Genomic DNA, 18,738 nt, shown 5'->3' on the forward strand with positions numbered 1-18,738 from the left:
TACAGAGCAGCTCTCAAACATAGAAAGCAACTAATTAAATCCATGTGTTGTACAATAAAGGGAGCAAATTGCACTAAGTGAAATGAAAGATTGAAAAGTAGAAGCAACAGACAGGATCTATGACCACCTTCTAATGCTGCTGCAATCTCTCCTGCTGTTCCTAGAACTATTTTGACTGCATCTCCTATTGTTGCTCAGCATCAGAGCTCAAATTCTAGCCCCACTGTTAAAATCTAGCAGAAGGATGCAGAAGGTTTAACAAAATAAGAGCAAGAGAGACTGAAATGCTACAGAAGAATGATTGAGACACTGAGATTTTATATAGCAGTAGGCCAAATAAAATAAAATAAAGTAGCATAATGTGAATGTGTGACAACACCAAAGGATTTTTAAGGCTAAGTAAATTATGTGACCAGGCTTTCTGGAAAGCAATCAAAACAAACAAAACCTTCCCCCAGTGAATGGTTTGCAATGAGAAGTAAAAAAGGACTGCCTTCACCCTGGCTTATACATGAGTTGAACCAAAAAAGAGTTTGGGCAACAAAAGTTGACATTGCTGAAGCAAACAGAAATACTTGCCAGCTAGCAATTTTCTACGTCCCCTGAGGAGGCCCAAGTTCCTAACTCAGAGGAACCCAAGTACTTGCCAGGACAGCATTCTTACAGTGTTACTGGGGGATCTAACTTGATTCATCCCAGCAGGCCCATCCCTTATACTCTGACAACACCAGCATTTAGCAGCTGTGATCATTCCTTTACTTATAAAATAAAAAAGAAGAAAAAGTAGTACCCCGATATAACACTGTCCTCGGGAGCCAAAAAATCTTACTGCATTATAGGTGAAACCGCGTTATAGAGAACTTGCTTTGATCCACTGGAGTGTGCAGCCCTCACCGAGCGCTGCTTTACCACGTTATATCTGAATTCATGTTATATCAGGTCACGTTATATGGGGGTAGAGGTGTATGTTAACCTCTGCTAACCCCAATAAGGAGTCTATGCACTCCGTCACATTAGGGAAAGAGATACAATCTAGTTACATGTTGCAACCTAAATTTTAAGTGCCCTGAAAAATCACAGAAACAACACTGTGATCCACAAAGCCAAGTTAGCCTAGGAATGCAACCCACAAAAGCCAGCAGGCTAGGTGGGGAGCCACCTAAGCTATGCCAACAACGGGGGCGGAGGGGCGGGGGATGCTAAGCCTCACCCTTCTCTTACAGAGAGGGACCTATCCCTGATTAGCAATCCGGGAACAGTCAGATGGTTTAGGTGCCTAAGCCATTTCTTGCAGGGACAAGTTATGTGCCTGCCTCACTCCATACAAAATGAGGTGATTGGGGTACCCACTTTATAACGTTTAGCTCAGTGGTTAGAGCACTCACTGCTAGTGGAGGAGAAAGTATTTGTACAGGGGTAGGGAGAGTGCTCTAATCACTAAATTCTGGGACATTCTGATGTGGGGGCCTCCTCAGTGTCTCCTGTTGAAGTTCCGTTGTGGATAAATAATGAAAGAGTGACTGGAGCAAGAATATTTGACCCAGGTCTTCCACGTGGGTACCCTAATCACTGGACTCTCTCTTTCTCTGGCCCAATGACTATTAAGTGAAACAGTCTTTGGGTCACAAAGCAAAAAAAAAAAAAAGACTCTATAGCCCAGAGCACCTATGTGCTCCCACAAAACAGAAATTCCATGCTTTGATCAGCTCTAATATAACATTCTTGACTTTTCTTGCAATGAGGTTTTGCTATTCCCTATGGCCTGTGCTCCCAACATTCTCACTAAAGCTCCACTAAACACACATCTGTATCCTTCCTTACTTAAACCTTTCCTTTGACTTAAATCAGAGGAGGGCCAGGCCCAGAGCATGCGGTGCCTTTTGTTGGTAACAAATCTCTGAGAGTTCACACTTTTCAGCGTGATGCACTCAAGGAGTTCTTAAAGTGTTGCTCTCACCACTCCCACAACTTTGCAAAAATGTAAAGCCCTACAATAAAGAAACCCAGATATCTATTTTTATTATTATTTATAAAAAGTCCAACTTGTTAGTTGATTTTGAAATCAAATTTCAGACTTTTTATGTCTACTCTGGATTCTTGTTAGAGGGCAGAGTCTCCAGGGGTTCCTAGCAATCACAGCTGGGACAAGAAGAAGGAACCAGCGCAAACATCTGTTAATAGAGTATAATGGAATAAAATTCCCCTGAGCAATTATCCTTTCTACCTCCGTTGGATCTGTGTCTTTCCCTTTCCTTAAGGCCCTATTTCTCACCTTCTCCATGCTCCACATTCTTTTTCCCATCTCAAGGTGCTTTTCATCTTTCACGCCCTATGAAGTTCTCCCTCACTTTTCTCTCTTCCCATAGACCCTCTCTATCTGGTCTAGACTCGACTGCTTTTTTCTTACAGTTCAGGCTGCCTGTTAGCATCTCTGTCTCTGGTTTTATATCCTGCACAATGAGGGATTCACACACATGTACAGCATAGGAGAGGGGTGGGCAAACTACAGCCTGTGGGCTGGATCCGGCTCGTGAGACGTTTTAAGCCTGCCTGCGAGCCGCACCACGGAGCTTGGCTCCGCTCTGGTGTGGGCGCTGGGTCAAGGGCTGCACCACATGGCTCAGCTCCTCCCTGGCACTCTGGCAGAGGTGCAGGGTTGGGGGCCGCACCACGCAGCTTGGTCCCACTCCAGCCAGGGTGCAGGGTCGGGGCCACACTACGCAGCTCCCAGAAGCTGCGGCATGGCCCCACTCCGGCTCCAATGGGAGTTGCAGGGGCAGTGCCTCTGGATGGAGCAATGTGCAGATCTGCCTGGCCGTGCCTCCACATAGGAGCCGGAGAAGGGACATGCCACTGCTTCCGGGAGTTGCTTGAGGTAAGCACCGCTCGGAGCCTGCACCCTTGAGCCTTTCCCCATGCCCCAATCCCCTGCCCCAGCCCTGATCCCCCTCCCGCCCTCCGAACCGCTCGGTTCCAGCCCACAGCACCCTCCTACACCCCAAAATCCTCGTCCCCAGCCCCATCCCAGAGCCCGCACCCCTTCCCCCACTCCTTTCCCTACCCCAAACCCCAATTTTGTGAGCATTCATGGCCCACCATACAATATGTATTCCCCAATGTGGCCCTCAGGCCAAAAAGTTTGCCCACATTAAACAGATATATCTCTTGAAACTTTGCAACTCCTTTTTAAAAATTAAAGCAATTTATTAAGGACAAAAAACCACTGTGTCACCAAGTTAACAAGGCCTATGACTGGCTATCATCTTGTACTTTGTGAATAGTATGTTTTTAAAAACTGAATTCTCTGTGACATAATATAAATACAATGATGTGATCTTTTTCTATAGATCCAAAGCTAATTTTTCGTACATTGAAGAAAAAAGGAGGAAAAACACAACACTTTTCAGAATTAAAATAGCCACGTGCTTTCTTTCTTATCTGCTGGTGTCAGGTCACCATCGTACACGAGCACATTGGAGAAGTGCCAAACCAGAAGTGGTTTGCCATGGTTTCATTTTAGCAATAGCTTGTTGGCTGAGTTTTCATGCTGATAAAGTGAAAGCAGGGTTGATTTACAAATTCAGAGCCTATTTTATTGGAACCCTTAAATCGATACTTTTGGGTTCCTGGTGGCTTAGAAACATCTTTGTCTCTCTCACCTCACCCTTGCCTGCACTCTGCCCTGAAGGTATCTTAGCCGCCAAGGTCAGGATCTAGTCCACAGAAGGAGGGATTCATGGGGAGTCCAGAAGTTGGGATCATTTCAAGTTTTTCTTTTTAAATTATGAAAAATTTACATTGTGTGGGTACTTTAGAAAGAAATGAGTGTCTAGAGGGGAGAGATTGTAGCCTGGCAAACTGGGATAGCAGGAAGGTGAGCAAACATCCTGATATTATTGGGACCATTCCAATATTAGGGGTTTTGTCTTATATAGGGAACTATCCTTCCCCCCCCACCTCTTCCCAAGTGTCCTGATTTTTCACACTTGGTATCTGGTCACCCTAGATAGGAGAGGGCAGTCCCATTTTATTTGCAGCCTAACGCTCTCAGGCGTTGGGCTCCAGATCTATCTCCTCCCCTTCCTTTTTCGGTTGTTTTTGTTTTAAGACATGTAGCCAATGCAGTTTGCACAAGTGTTTTTCAGTGACGGCTGAAACCAGAGTAGCGGGGGGGGGGGGGGTGTTTGGGGATGTGTGTGCAGCCCAACGGGTGGATCGTTGCCAGGTCCCGCTCCTCCTAATCGCAAAATATGCTGCTCCCAGCTCAGGTGTTCGGCAAGTAAGCGGACTTTTTCTGCAGGCAGGAGCTCGGAAACCTGTAGCGTCCAAGGCTTCGGCAGCAACGGGGAGGAGAAAGAGCCTTCCAGCGCCAGTAACCACTCCCCAAAGGGAAAGTCATTAGGGGGTGGAGAGCCAGCGCTAGGTGCGGGGGGAAGCTGCTATTGGTACGCAAGGAATAAACACCAGCCCCTGGGAGCAGCAGCCCCCCCCCCAGTGCAGGAGGCAGCCAGGCAGAGCGAGCGGCGGCCCGGAGCAGCAGCATCCCGCTCCTGCCCGAACCACGTCCCTTCCCGCGGCAACTCGGAGCGCGTCCGGGCACCGCCATGGGCTCCCCACAGAAGCCGCCCCTCGCTCACCTCTTCAAAGGGACCTTCGTGCACGCCAGCAGCTGCTCGCCCATGGACGTGCTGCAAGGCCACCTGCTGGGCGTGGGCGACGACGGGAGAGTGAGTGGGAGGCGCGGGGTGTGAAGGGCGTGGCGGCGGCGGCGTGCGGGGGACGGGGCTGGCGCACCGGGGCACGTGCTGGAATACTGGGGTGCGGGGCAAGGGCGGCTGTGTGTGCTGGTGGGGTGTCGGGCGTGGGCAGAGGGGTTAGGTCATATGGAGGTGTGTGTATTGCACAGTGTAGGAGAGGAGGCATGTCATCCTGGGGCGCCTCGGTGGGGGTGTGCAGAAGAGTGGGAGGATACCGAGTTGGGGGGGTTGCATGTGGTACCATGTGGGGGTGAGATGGGTTTTCTGTAGCGTTGCATGTGTGTGTTCTAGTGGGGGTATGTACATGCCTGCCGCATGTAAGGTTAACAGGTGTGTGGTGTCTGTGGGCGCATGCATGCTGTGTTTTTGAGTGACTTTCTTTGCGATCTTACAGTGAGGTTTTTAGCGGAGGAGGGCATGAAGCAGAGCGGCCTGCAGACATAAATGATGTGGATGAATTTTTGGCATCTTTGCTTTTCTTTAGGAAGATTTGAAATGCTGTGGTATATTCATTTCCAGCTATACAGGTGGCTCCTAACGTATTCATTTGCTCTCACTTGTGGCTTGAAATTATACTTTGCTCTCTTGAGTCAGTGTTCTGCAAAGGGGAGGCGGACGGGGGAAAGGTATTCCAGGCTCATTTTTGTTGCAAATCTTTAGGAAGAGGTTGAAAATGTTTAAGGAAACAAGGTAAATAGGGGGGAAGAAATAGAAGCAAATATTTTACGAGCGGTAGGAGTTAGCTAGAGGTAACTGGTAATTCAAAAATGTAGCTTCATAGACAGGATAAACCACTTGGCATCTTTAGAGGAACCTGCCTATGATCCATTTCATCATAGATTATTAGGGTTGGAAGGGACCTCAGGAGATCTATGATGTATAGATTACTTTGTTTTCACTGTTTTCAAAACTGCAGTTGATTTGGACCATAAATGTTTCCTCCAGTTTTTAATTTTGATTTTCCATTCTCAGTAAAAATAAAATTCAGATGATATCTTTTTAAATTATTTCCATAAGAATAGCACAATTCTTTGTGGAGTGATGGGTTTCAGAGTAGCAGCCGTGTTAGTCTGTATCCGCAAAAAGAACAGGAGTACTTGTGGCACCTTAGAGACATTGTCTCTTGTCAGAAGCAAAAATGTACAGAGTAATAACTGACTGATTATACACAGCTTTGAAAATAGAACCTACTCTATAAAATAACAATTATTAATATAACTCATGTATTACTGATTGTGAGCCAATTAAAAAAAATGGAAAAATTACTTTTATTAATTGTGCAAGAACAAATATGATGGGGCAGCTATGTTATTACCCTAACAATACTAAATGTAGGCCTCAATCTTATAGTGTGCTCTGCACAGGTAGATCCTTGAGCTTTGTGGAATCCCACTGACTTCAATGGAGCTTCATATGTAGATAAATTATAGAAAGATCATTTTCATCACCATGTCTCCTTTTTGTTATAAGGAGGAATACAGCAATTGATGTCTGGCTTGCATGGAATTTGACAGACATGACTAGCAGACTGAACTTTGGAGCCCTTAAAAACACTCTCTCTTCCTGCTCCCCCCGCCCTTATTCTCACCATGGCCTAAAGTTTGCACTTTGATCTGACTGGGTTTCCATCAAATGCAAATTTGATTGCAGGATTAGGACCCAACTTCCTCTTTCAGGGGCCATTGTGGGAGCCTTCTTATGGCTCATTAAGGCTTGGTGTAAAACCCACTGAAGTCAATGGAAAGACTTGTTAACTTCAAAGGGCTCTGGCTAAAAAGTTAAACTTCTATACAGCTGAGTGGCTGCCAACTAAAGACAATATAGTTGAGTGAGTGGTTAAAGAGTTTCCTTAATATATTTCAAAGTTAGTGAGTTCAGTACTTTAAACTTCTACTGTTATATTTTATTATTGCAGTGTCCACTGAATCACTGTATTTTCCCCACACATAGTGCCTGATTCTGTAGTTTTAATTCATGCAGAGCTCCTGTTAGAACAGTGAGAATTTGATTGTGTAAAGACTGCAAGATTAGAAACTTGATTAGCCTTATCATTCAAATATATTGGGAAAATATTTCAATACTTTTGTTGAATTAAAATAGAAGAGTCTAAAATGGGATAGGTCAGACTCTCAGAGCACATCAGGAGCTGTGTGCAGGAATCTCACAGAGGTCACTGCAGGAAGGAATGATCCCTGGGGAGAGAGGAGAAGGAGAAGCTGGAAGTCCTGTGACTGATGGGAAGCGGAAGAGCCTCCCATGCAGAAAGGGAGGCGTGGAAGGCAGTAGAAGGATGATGGGGAGAAGGTTACAAAGGGGTGGCGAGAGGGGGGCTTAGGCTGAGCAAGGTGGAAGCAGGAGGAGAGGCATGAGTGGAGCTGGGTATGGTCTTAGAGGGGAGGAGAAGTCTGACCCAGATGCAGGAAGATGACAGTAGAGACTCTGAAGAAGCGTATGATATGAACAGAACAGCAGAGGAGAAAGGTGATTTTAGCAGCAGCACTTTGGTTGAGCCAAGTGGAGCACGTCTCAGCCGGGCCAGAGAGGAGGCAGTGCAGGAGTCAAGGGGAGAGATGACTTAAGAAGGGAGTAGAATTTAGTTAGCGGGTGGGGAAGGGATGGAAGAACTGAGTACTCAATGGCAGCTTGGGTGTGGGCATCATGCCGGGGCGGTCCAGGACAGAGAGGCAGAGAAGGAGGGGAGCAAGGCTGTAGGACTTGATGGTAATGAATCTTATTTTTCTTTGCATCCAGTTGGCCTGGGTGGGGTGGGAAGGGGAATTCCCTGAGGCCTGTAAAGCTCTTTGAGATCTTCAACTGGATGGTGCTCTAGGAGGGCAGGGCATTTTGGTTCTGGGATAGACAGTAAGTTCCTGCCCCTCCCAATCCTAACTGCAACAGACAATTCTAGTGGCTGCTAAGCAATCACAAACTTTAGCCTGAAAGGTTGTGGCACGGCCCATGCAATCAGTCCTAAAATTTCCAGGGATGTTCAAGGCATCAATGGACAGAACCCTAATGATTTTGGTGAAAACCATAAAAGATTGATTTCCACTGGTGAGAGGAAAATCAGGCCCACAGAGTGCCCCTTTTGTGCTGAGCAAAAGGTAATAGCTATGGTGCTCCGGCTGCGGCCTACACATATCGCAGGCAGCTGCTTAAGATGTTGCTCTTCCTCGTTGGGTGTACAGCTCAGCCTCCATAAGCAGTGAAGTGTGCAACCCTCTAGAATGACAATTTGCATGCCCTTTGCATCAATGGGGGGGACACACCTAGCTTTGCCAGTGACATTGCACACTCAGAGGGCGGTGGCTGGGTAGTTTGGGTCACAGCCAGGGTCCTAATCTTCCTACATTCAGTCAATGCCAAGAAGTCAATGTTAGGGGAGGAGACAGTACATCTTTTTTAGCCACGTCATTGCTGAAAACACTTCTCCCCCAGCGGTATTAGCCTATCTGTCTCTGCACTATTCAAGGGTAATGCTTCAGCTACTGCCATGCAGGCACTATAGCTCATTCTATCCTTGCACACTTCTAAGAGCCATAACTAAGCCCCAGAGCTGCGAGATCAGGAACACAGAAAACACTCAAGCTCTGGAAACTCCACCGCTAAGGTTGCTCCAGCAACATTAACTCATTTGTATTACATATTCTTACTATTAACTTTTAAAATACACAGGAGTAATACATTAAAGTTTTAACTATAAACTACTGACTTTAGCATAGCTAGAGCAACCTGAATTTGTAATTTCTTAACCTTTGAATGTTTAGACTGACAACCTTCATATTTCAGTAAACATTCTTTTGCATTTAAATTCCTATGATTTATTAAAAATAATAAAAAGTGGAACATAATTGGCTTGTGCAGTTAACAGACATTTCTGCCTTCACCAGACAATCTTGTGGGTGCCGTTTTCTGCTATTTGTCTTGTGTAGCATACAAACTCTCCTGGTTTGTCCATCTCAGCTTATCAGTTTGTTGAGCCAGCAAACATATTTCTAACCAGTTGCTCATTTAACAAGTTAGGCAAAGATGTGTAGTATGTTGCTCTTTAAGTGGGCAGCTAACAATTTAATGGAATGTAATACTGTGCATGCTCAGTTGTACATTTTCAAATGTGTATTGCAATTAAACAGGATAGGGTGGGGTTTTATGATGGTTTTATTAGCGTGAATTTAGAATGACTGTTTTGCAGTAGTTATACAAGTCATCTAAAACAACTGCCAAAAAATCCACTTCTTTCTTACCATACCATCATATATTCTGTTTATTCCATATTTTATAGAGGTTTTAGAGTTGTTTTTTTAATGGTCCTAATTTTTTCATCTCCCTGCCCTCAGAGACTTTAAGGTCAGAAGAGATCATCATAATCCTCTAGTCTGACCTGCACATTGCAGGCCACAGAACCTAGTCCATCTACTCCTATAATAGACTCCTAACCTCTGGCTGAGGTCCTCAAATCCTGGTTTAAAGACTTCAAGTTACAGAGAATCCACCATTTACATGAGTTTAAACCTGCAAGTGACCCATGCTGCAGAGGAAGGTGAAAAACTCCCAGAGTCTCTGCCAATCTGACCCATGGAAAATTCCTTCCTGATCCCAATTATGGTGATCGGTGAGACCTTGATTTTTCTCATAATTGTACAGACTGTGGAAAGCAAGAAAAAAATCACTTAAAATTTGATATTAAAAATAGTTTTTATATTTTACTCTAAAATTACAACATTGGAAAAAATATTTTAAAGTCGGATAATCTCATAATCTGATAAAGATAGAAGCATGAGAAAGAATGGAGTCTCAAGATCAAATACTAGCCCTGATGTTTTGCGAGATAATAGAATTTATGTATTCACTGGACCAGGACTGAATATTATCCATACTGAGCCTTGGGCCAGTGAAATTTTGTGGAAAAATTCACATTTGGAAGAAAGAAGGAAACAATTTTATAGGCTTTTAACAAAATAAAACAAAAACAGTTGTCTGTTTTGTTTTTTAAAAGCCTCCTGGGAAAGATAGATTAACAAGCAAAGTACCAGTGACATATTTAAAGGTACAAGTTCAATAGAGAATGCATGGTGATAAAGTATGGCATAAAGTTTTTAGTGGCATGAGTTTGGGATAGCTGCATTGCTCAGAAAGATGGGTTACTCACTAGTAATCATTGTTGTTCAAGAGTCAACTTAGTGTGTTCATACTTGTGGATGTGGCTTACACTCACAAAGTGTAGAAAGATCATTTTTTTTAAAAAGTGCCTTCTGTAATCTCTCTTCCTTTATTTTCTTTCTCCACACCATTAAAATGTCAACTATTCATATTTCCCATTAATAAAAATTATAGAAAATCTAACCATTTTTCTACAGCGAAGAGAGACAGGAGGCCCAAATCTGCTTCCACTGAGGTTAATGAGAGTTTAAGCATTAAATTCAAGAGAATCTATATTACGCCCAGAAAGAGAAATATCCAAAACAACTCATACTTACATTTATAATATATAAAATCCAAGATGGGAAAAGTCCAGCCATATAAAGATGGGATAATGACATTTGGTGCAAAGTGCATCTGCCAAGATGAAGCTTATTTAGCCTGGTTGAGGTAAAACAGATTCTGTAAATATCACCATAAATTGATAGTAATTTAATTAAACCATTAGATGTGAACTTGGCTTGGTTGTATAACCATGTGATCTTATTGCTGTTGACCTTTTTCCCATCCCACCTCTTCTGTATGTTATACTGGTTTGTTCCTTTCTGTCTAAAGTTAGGCTCCGATCTTGCAAAGACTTACAGACGTGTTTAACTTTAAGCATGTAAATTATCCTAATTGATTTCTATGGGATTCAAATTGTTGCAGAATTGGGACCTCAGATTTGCAACCTCATCAGGGAAGTGCCAAGCCTGGTTTCGGTTGCTATATAAATAATAAATAAATAAATGAAAATACTAATGACCATACTGAAATGCGTTGGAACGTGACTGCAAACTTCAGACTAGTTATGAGCTGAAATAAATCACGTTTAAATTCACCTCTCATTGGTGACATAACCTTTCTAAATAAGCTTATTCTCGAAGGAGAAAAAAGGTACATAAATGACTTACCACCTGTATTCATCAGTGGAGAGTCAGTTACTACTGTACTTCAGTATAATCAAATGGAAGTTTAGGCATGTTTCTATTCTGATTTGTATTTACGTATGAAGTAGTAGGTAGTGAAAAAGGTAGGAGTGTGCGATTTCAACTTATTGCTCCCATGAAATAAGAGCCTCACTTATAAACAAACCTGTAAAGCAATTTTCTCTTTTAGTTTCCCACACTGCAAAAGTTGGGTCCCAAATGCTTTAGGCTACCAGGAATTATGGGTAAGTGATTGATGTGGAGAACTTCAATTCTGTATAATTCAAAATAGAATTGTACTGTCATTCCACATTTTTTAATAACTTCAGAAAGACAAAAGGTACTCACAAGTACTGGCAGTCTCTTCTCAGTGTCGATCAGAAGTACTATTGGTATCTTGGTTAATCTGAAAATTCCATTTCTTTCTATTACAGTGCCCTAGATTGAAACTGGGCACCAGTTCCCGTTTAGTATTCTGTCATTGGTACAACCAATCCACCTTGGCCATATGGGAGAACTAGTCCCAGATCGTGTAACTGTACTTGGATGGGAGAAGGGATTTTATCTGATTCCTTTGAAAATAACACAGTTTGAATTAATTTCCATGGTGCATTCACCTATTTGAACTGTAGGAAGTAATTAAAAAATTCTCTTGCATCATAAAGTCCCTGGCTGATCTCCAGTTCTTTCTCAGACACAAAGGCCCTGATTTTTCAATGTAATTGTTTGCACCAGTGCAAGAAGAGTGCAGTACATTACCATTTTAATATGGTAGCATTTTGCATCCACTTTCCCTTGATGGCAATGACTGCACATGCAATGACTGCAGAGTAATGAAAAATAGGACCCAGCAACCATTATTAATTAGGTGTCAGTTGTTATACACAGGCACATAAAACACAAAAGCAAAGATACTTGATGGCTGTGTAGGTGACACCTTGTGGGGAACCCACGTTTGTGTGAACAGCATGAGTCCACGTTTATGAATGTTCATTGACCTAGGTAGATTTTGAGGGGGAAAAATCTAGAACCCACCCTTACTCTGCTTTAATTTCATTCATAGTTCTAGACTAACCTTTCACACAGCCCTATGTTATTGCCTAATTTTTCTGTCTTTAGGGACTGTATATTTCTGCTAGGATGAATTCTACATGACTGATTACAGTAAGGCTTTCTGTTGTTCCAGAACTGAATCATTTCAAAACATCTTGAGTAATGGTTTGCTATGAATAAAATACCCACTCCCGTTCCATGGCAACAAGTCTGTTTCCAGCATTTGCCATCTGGTAGTTCATGTTTGTCTCTTACTTTGTTCAGCAACTAGCATTAGTCATTCCCCATCCATTTTTACTTCAGCATCTCTGACATTTTCGTTATTGCTCATCATAAATTTCAGTAGGTCTGGACTATAAAACACCTGGAGATGTTCAATTGATTGAACTGACTGAACACACCAAACATGCTTTCAAAAAAGAGAGAGATGTTGCCTTATCTGAAGTGTCAATGGATTATTACACTTTTGTGATTGTTGTTAAATATTTATTTTATTGTAGTGTCCTAAGGTTCTAGAGGAACTTAGTGAAAAATCTGCAGTCACCCACTATTCAAAAATACGCAAGATTCTGAAAAAAATAAATTAGCTTTTTCAGTTAAAATCCTAGTTATTGTTTAAAAATTCTTAGATTTTCTTCAGGGAGACCCTTATTTATATCTTTTCATTAAATAAAACTAACTTATAATAACCGTGTGTCCAGGTACCTAGCTGGTCCATGTTAAACCATGGGTGGGTTTTTTGCTGTTTTTGTTGTCCTTGTCCTCGCTTTCCCTGCTCCGTCTTATTGTGTGTTACATCAGTTGTTAAATCTTGTCTAAGGACTGATCAATGTACAGTTTTTGTACCACTATAACTGTATACGTTTAGAAATTAGAATAGTTAATATTGTACAGCCCCCTAGTGTTAAGCAATTATGCCAGTATAAAGTTGCTTTAGCATTATATCTTATTCCCTTATATTTATGTTAAGGGTCAAAAGAATTGCCTATGTTGCTGGATACTGTAAATGTGAGTTCCAGTAAGGCAACCATAGAGCTGTCTGTTCTTTTGTATGGCATTTGAAAAGCATGGGCTGGGATTATAATTGTATTTTAAGATTTGAAAGCCATTCTAATGCTTCTGGGGTAGCTAGGTGAATCCCCTTTGTACCACCACTGTAAGTGTGAATAAGGCAGTTTTCTGTGATGTGTTGCATGGTTTGTATTTCACCACAGTTACAATTGGGTGGTTCTTGGATTTTGTATTTGTGGAGGAAATATCCACACCTTCCATGCATTGTCTGAATGCAGTTGAGTGCAGGCCCCTTCCTACAGGGAAGGCAGAATCAACAAGAATGGTGAGGAGCTGCTGCACTAAACTGGTGCGCAGTACTCCACTGGTGACAAAACAAGGGTTTGCACTGACATTCGAAGTGTGCATGCTGTTGATAACAGGGGGTGCTATTACCCCAGAAATGGATTTTTACTGGCTCCCGATGGAGCAGATTACTGTCATACCAGTGAAAAAAGGTCCACAGTAATTATCTTCAATACACAGCATTTTATTGAGAAGAAATTACACAAGCGGTAAAGGGTTATATTAAGCACATAACTCCTATGTTAGACATTAAGAGCTAGACATTAAGAGCTATACATTCCTCTTAATGAGTCTCTCTTTCACAAACACAGAGAAACAGGACCTGTGCTAGCCTCACGCAGTTCCTGCTTGGCAAACAGAGAAGGTGGTTACCAATTTCATAGATGGTTTCTTCCTTCCTGGTCTGTTCTTCTCAGCCTTCTGGTCTGTCTCAGATTCCCTTGAGGCAAGGCCTTGGTTGCCTTGAGACCCCTGTGGTTCTCAGTCCTACTTGAGCCCATGGAACAGAGTTTTGGCTACTCTGTCTGGCAGCATTGCTTCTTCAACCGTCAATTAAGGAATCCCAACCACAGTAATTTACTTTGCTTGATTCTTATACTCTTTTTCCTCAAAGGAGTCACATGTCTTAAAAGCATGCCCAGTGGGCGTATTGTTACTAATTTTACCTAATTAGTGTTTTAGAAAGGGCTGGCAAGGGTGGTACCAAACGAAGATCACCCCACGTTTACACACATATCAATCATTCACTTTGGTTCTTTGCATGGTGTCCCTGCTGTAAGGTCACTACAACCAGGTCAACCTGTGCTCCATGCTGGAACTTTATATGTGTGATATTTACTTTTGCATGGGCCCATATTTGCTGTTCAATATTGATCGTACACGCAAACTTTGCTAGTTCTTTATCAAATATTCCTATGCCTAAAGGGAACCTGCTCCCAGGATCCTCTGCAACCATTCACCCATGTTTAAGTCATGCCAAGTTATGCTCACACCATTCATTCAGTATGGCCACACCAATTTAGCACCATCCCACACAGGTACCATGGACTGTGGTCATGCAATAAAGGCAGACCACAAAAGTCCACTTTCAGTGGCACCTTGGCCTCGTGGTTGTTCAAGTGGAAGGCAGAGATGAGTGCTTTCAAAGGGTTGCAGTTGCCAAGCTTTGAAATACATCTCAAGCATCTGGAAGTAATTTTTCATAACCGTCTCTGAGGCCTTCAGAGAGGATGCTTGTGTTGCTAGCACAATATCATCTGCATAGATGAATTTACAGGATGATGTGACTGCAGTGTTGTTGATATAGAGATTGAACAGTGCAGGCACTAAAACGGATCCATAGAGCTGTAAGCTGAGAAACCCACTACTACTAGCAGAATTGTTGTACACCAGCTGTTATGAAGTGTGAAGGTGGATGCTGAAACTATGCCAATCACATAGTGATGGACTTGTTATGGAGTGTAGATAGTGCCTGGATTCACTTCCCATAAGAAGTTGCAGTTACAAGGTGGGTTGGTTTGCTTAGTGGACCATGAGTAGGCATTTCAAAGTCAGACCTGGGAAATCAGGTAGAACAGATGTTTTAATTCAAGCCCATTTCTGCTGTAAAGAAATATGCACTTAAAACCAGATGTTGTAAAATGATAACTGTTTTGTCATCATGTGATGTTAATGTTGTGTATATATTTAAATACATTTAACTACTTTATTTTTCTCCTTTAGATTGTGTTTTTGGAGCAAGCAGATCAGCAAGAGCAACTAGCGAAGAAGTGGGGCTTCAAAGCATCTGATATAAGAGAGCTTAGTAATCAGTAGGTATTGTATTTAAGTTCATTTAGTCATTTTGGTTTCAATTTGTTCCCTGGATGGCTGAAGTATTACATATGTATTTGCACTTATGGATCCAGACTCCATTCCGTCCTTTGTGGCTTTGCCTTTGCAAGGCATTTTGGATTGGGCCCTAAATGTGGGCAGAGAATACGTTTTTGTCATTCCTTGAGTTGGGAGTTTAGCAATGAGTGAATTGTGGTAGCTGATTCATAACTCTCAGATTGTAAAGCCATATTTAGGCTTGGCAAATAACCTATTATTTTTGCATACCTGTAAACAGTATTCTCTATCTTTTTTAGTAGTGTACATTTACATTCTGTTGTCCATTTTGTTGGCAGCAGGCTGTGCCAGTGGATCCTGGTAGAAAACTCCACAGCAGAGTTAATAAGTGGGGGTAGCACTTCACTTTAAAATTCTGGCTCAGCTGTCAGTTAGCATGATGTCTGTTTGCATTAGCTACCTGTCTGATAAGACTGAGGTATAGATTTCACAATATGACACGTTTGTACATTTCACACTATTGAACAGTTGAGCAAACACACACAAACAAAATTCTGCCAATATTCATCCAAATTCAAAAATGAATTTTGATTCAACCATACTTGCAATTCTTGAGTTTGTGCTTTGAGAACATTCAAATTGTCAATATTTATTATCAAAACAGTAATGAAAAGCAAATTTGAAACAAAAATGCTTGAATATTTGGCAAATGTGAATTTTGAGTTGTATACTTAATTGTAATATTCAAAATACATGCTGTGTAGGTTAGTTACATATGTCACCCAATCAGGGCAGAAACTGTAGCATGTGACTTATGGAACAAATTAACACAGAGCAAATTTCAAAAGTTTGAATATAAAATGTTCCTAATTAACAATACACAAAATTCATATAGGAAAATTCATGAAGAAATTTGTGAATAATTTTGAACAAATAAGTCAGACTTTAATGGTTTGTTTATGATATTTCATAATCAGAAAAAAGTGAAATTCAGCAAATACATTATTATGGATGATTCACTCAGCTCCATTGCCAAATGCATTTTTTTAAAAGAGATCTCATCACATTTGGAAGAAATATTTATAGCCATATTAATTGGTTTCCAAGAAAATAACTTCAGAGTATGAGAATAAGAGTTTTGTGATACTACAAGAGGGGGAAATCATCATTTTCTACTATTTTAAAAATATTTGACATCATATTTACTTTCAATTCCTGATGGAGCCCATGACCCAGAGCTTCTGGTCCTGGAAGTCCACTCAGAGGGGTAGTTGTGGTGACACAAGGCAGCGTCCTAGAGTGCCTGATGCTGCACACAGTAAAAGGATGTACTTCCTTAGCAGAAGTCTGTACTTTGGATGCTGAAGATCTGGGGTTCAAACCCCGCAGACCACTCATGCTGGGGGCCATTACACAAACATTTTTGTACAAAACAAAAAAAAACATAAGTTATTCTTTAAGAGAAATTATTTAAAAATCCAAACTACTATGATTTTTTTTTGTTTTTAAAACAGTGAATTCTTCATGCCAGGAATGGTTGATACACATATCCATGCACCTCAGTATGCATTTGCTGGAACAAAAGTAGATCTACCTCTTTTGGAATGGTTAAACAAATATACATTTCCAACAGAAGTCAAATACAAGGATAATGATTTTGCTGAAGAAGTATACACCAGAGTTGTAGTAAGTACAGCAAATGTCTTCTGCGTACTATTATAAGGTAAACTGCATATTAATGAACTATATCAGCTTTCAGAAGCTAACAGTACAACTCAACAAAAAATAAGGGACTATATTAAAATTTATATTCTAAAAAATAGGAACTAAATAAATTGGGAATATTGTCATTGTTCAAGATTGTAAACCAAGATTATCCCTTTCTAATTCTGATGTCTAGGAGTGTGATTAGGTCTGTGTGAACCCAGCGAAGTTGAAGGTATTCTTAGCTTCTCTTTTTTAGGGTTTTAGTGGTTTGCAAAGCAGGTTCAAATTTAGCAATCTAGTACAAGTATAATAACTATAATGTAGTTCCACTGAAATTGTAATATGAATGAAAAAGTAACTTATTGCACAAGTCTGTTACTTGAAAATACCAGCTTTATGGACTTTGTCAATATGTGTTTCTCAGTGAAACAGCATTTAATCTACAATGCATTGCCTTTATTACAGAATGTATTTTACATTAAATGTGTACTTTGCTAAAAATTAAGATACTTATGTGATGGGGACCAATATAAGAATCTAGATAGCCCTTTATATAATGTGCATCACCAAGATAGTTCCTACTTCAACTGTTGTAAAAGTCCATAAAAACAATATGAAATAGTTGGGAAATTCTCAGTTAAGACTGTCTAAGTATAAATTAATTCAAATTATCCATAATGAATATATGTGTTTTTGCCTAGTTGCTTACATCAGAACTCATTTCATCATATGATAGGCAGCAATTAACATATATATCACCTGTCCTAGGCTCCAGGCACCTTTGCCAAAATTTAAAAATGCAATGAACACAAGTAAAGCCAGAGACTGCTGCACAACCCCAAACCAAAGAAGACTATCAACATCTACTTCAGGGAGATTATACCTAGATACAGTTTCTCTATGATCTTACCCAAACATGAAAGATTAGATAGTGTATTGTCAGCATCACATGTTGGTTTCTTGAGTAGAGGCCTCACAGCAGCTTCCTTAAGAGATGCCTACTCCCCAAGCAGTTGTTGATAGTCTCCTTGAAGTGCACCATTGAGGGAAGACATGAATCCAAAGGACACGTTGTGGGATGAAGGGAACTATTACAGTTTTGAACTAATAAGTACAGTAACTCCTCTCTTAACGTTGTAGTTATGTTCCTGAAAAATGCAACTTTAAGCGAAACAATGTTAAGCGAATCCAATTTCCCCATAAGAATTAATGTAAATGGGAGGAGCGGTGGATTAGATTCCAGGGAATTTTTTTTCACCAGACAAAAGACTAATATATATATATATATATATCACACACACACACACACACACACACACTCTATAAGTTTTAACCAAACAATTTAATACTGTACACAGCAATGATGATTGTGAATCTTGGCTGAGGTGATGGAGTCAGAGGGTGGAATATTTCCCAGGGAATGCTTTAGTGCTGAATGATGAACTAGCACTCGGCTGAGTCCTCAAGGGTTAACAAGTTGTTAATGTAGCCTCACACTCTACAAGGCAGCACAAATGGAGGGAGGGGAGACAGCATGGCAGACAAGAGACAGAGACACACACCCTGTGCGTAAGAGAGATGCGCATTACCCCTTTAAATATGCTGACCCAACTCTAAGTACGTTGCCTTTTTAAGTAGATCAGCGAGTTGAGACAACAGCTACTGCCTCTGTCCTGAGCCCAGTCATGTCACACACACCCACTCTATGGAGATGGGGTAAGTGGAGGGTAGGAGCAGGGGGGAGGGGGACATCCTGACATCAGCCCCCCTTGTCCTCCCCCCCCCCCCCGGCACAGCAAGTAGGAGGCTCCCGGGAGCAGCTCCAAGGCAGAGGGCAGGAGCAGCACATGGCAGTGGGAGGAGGGACAGTTGAACTGGCAATGCCTGCTGGGCAGCTGCTGCACAGGGAACTTAGGGGAGCGGGGAGC

At 41.6% G+C, this 18,738-nt stretch overlaps 1 protein-coding gene across 1 annotated transcript in view; it reads left to right on the forward strand.

Moving 5' to 3' along the window:
* The first annotated feature begins 4,256 nt into the window (after window positions 1-4,256).
* Window positions 4,257-18,738, forward strand: part of GDA (guanine deaminase) — a 48,330-nt gene continuing 33,848 nt past the window's right edge. The window contains exons 1-3 of the mRNA XM_045021989.1: window positions 4,257-4,727; window positions 14,996-15,084; window positions 16,618-16,789. Of these exons, the coding sequence (XP_044877924.1) occupies window positions 4,605-4,727; window positions 14,996-15,084; window positions 16,618-16,789 (384 nt within the window). The 5' untranslated portion in view covers window positions 4,257-4,604. The remainder of the gene's footprint in view (window positions 4,728-14,995; window positions 15,085-16,617; window positions 16,790-18,738) is intronic.

This window comes from Mauremys mutica, chromosome 6 (genome assembly GCF_020497125.1).
Source record: "Mauremys mutica isolate MM-2020 ecotype Southern chromosome 6, ASM2049712v1, whole genome shotgun sequence".
NCBI lineage: Eukaryota > Metazoa > Chordata > Testudines > Geoemydidae > Mauremys > Mauremys mutica.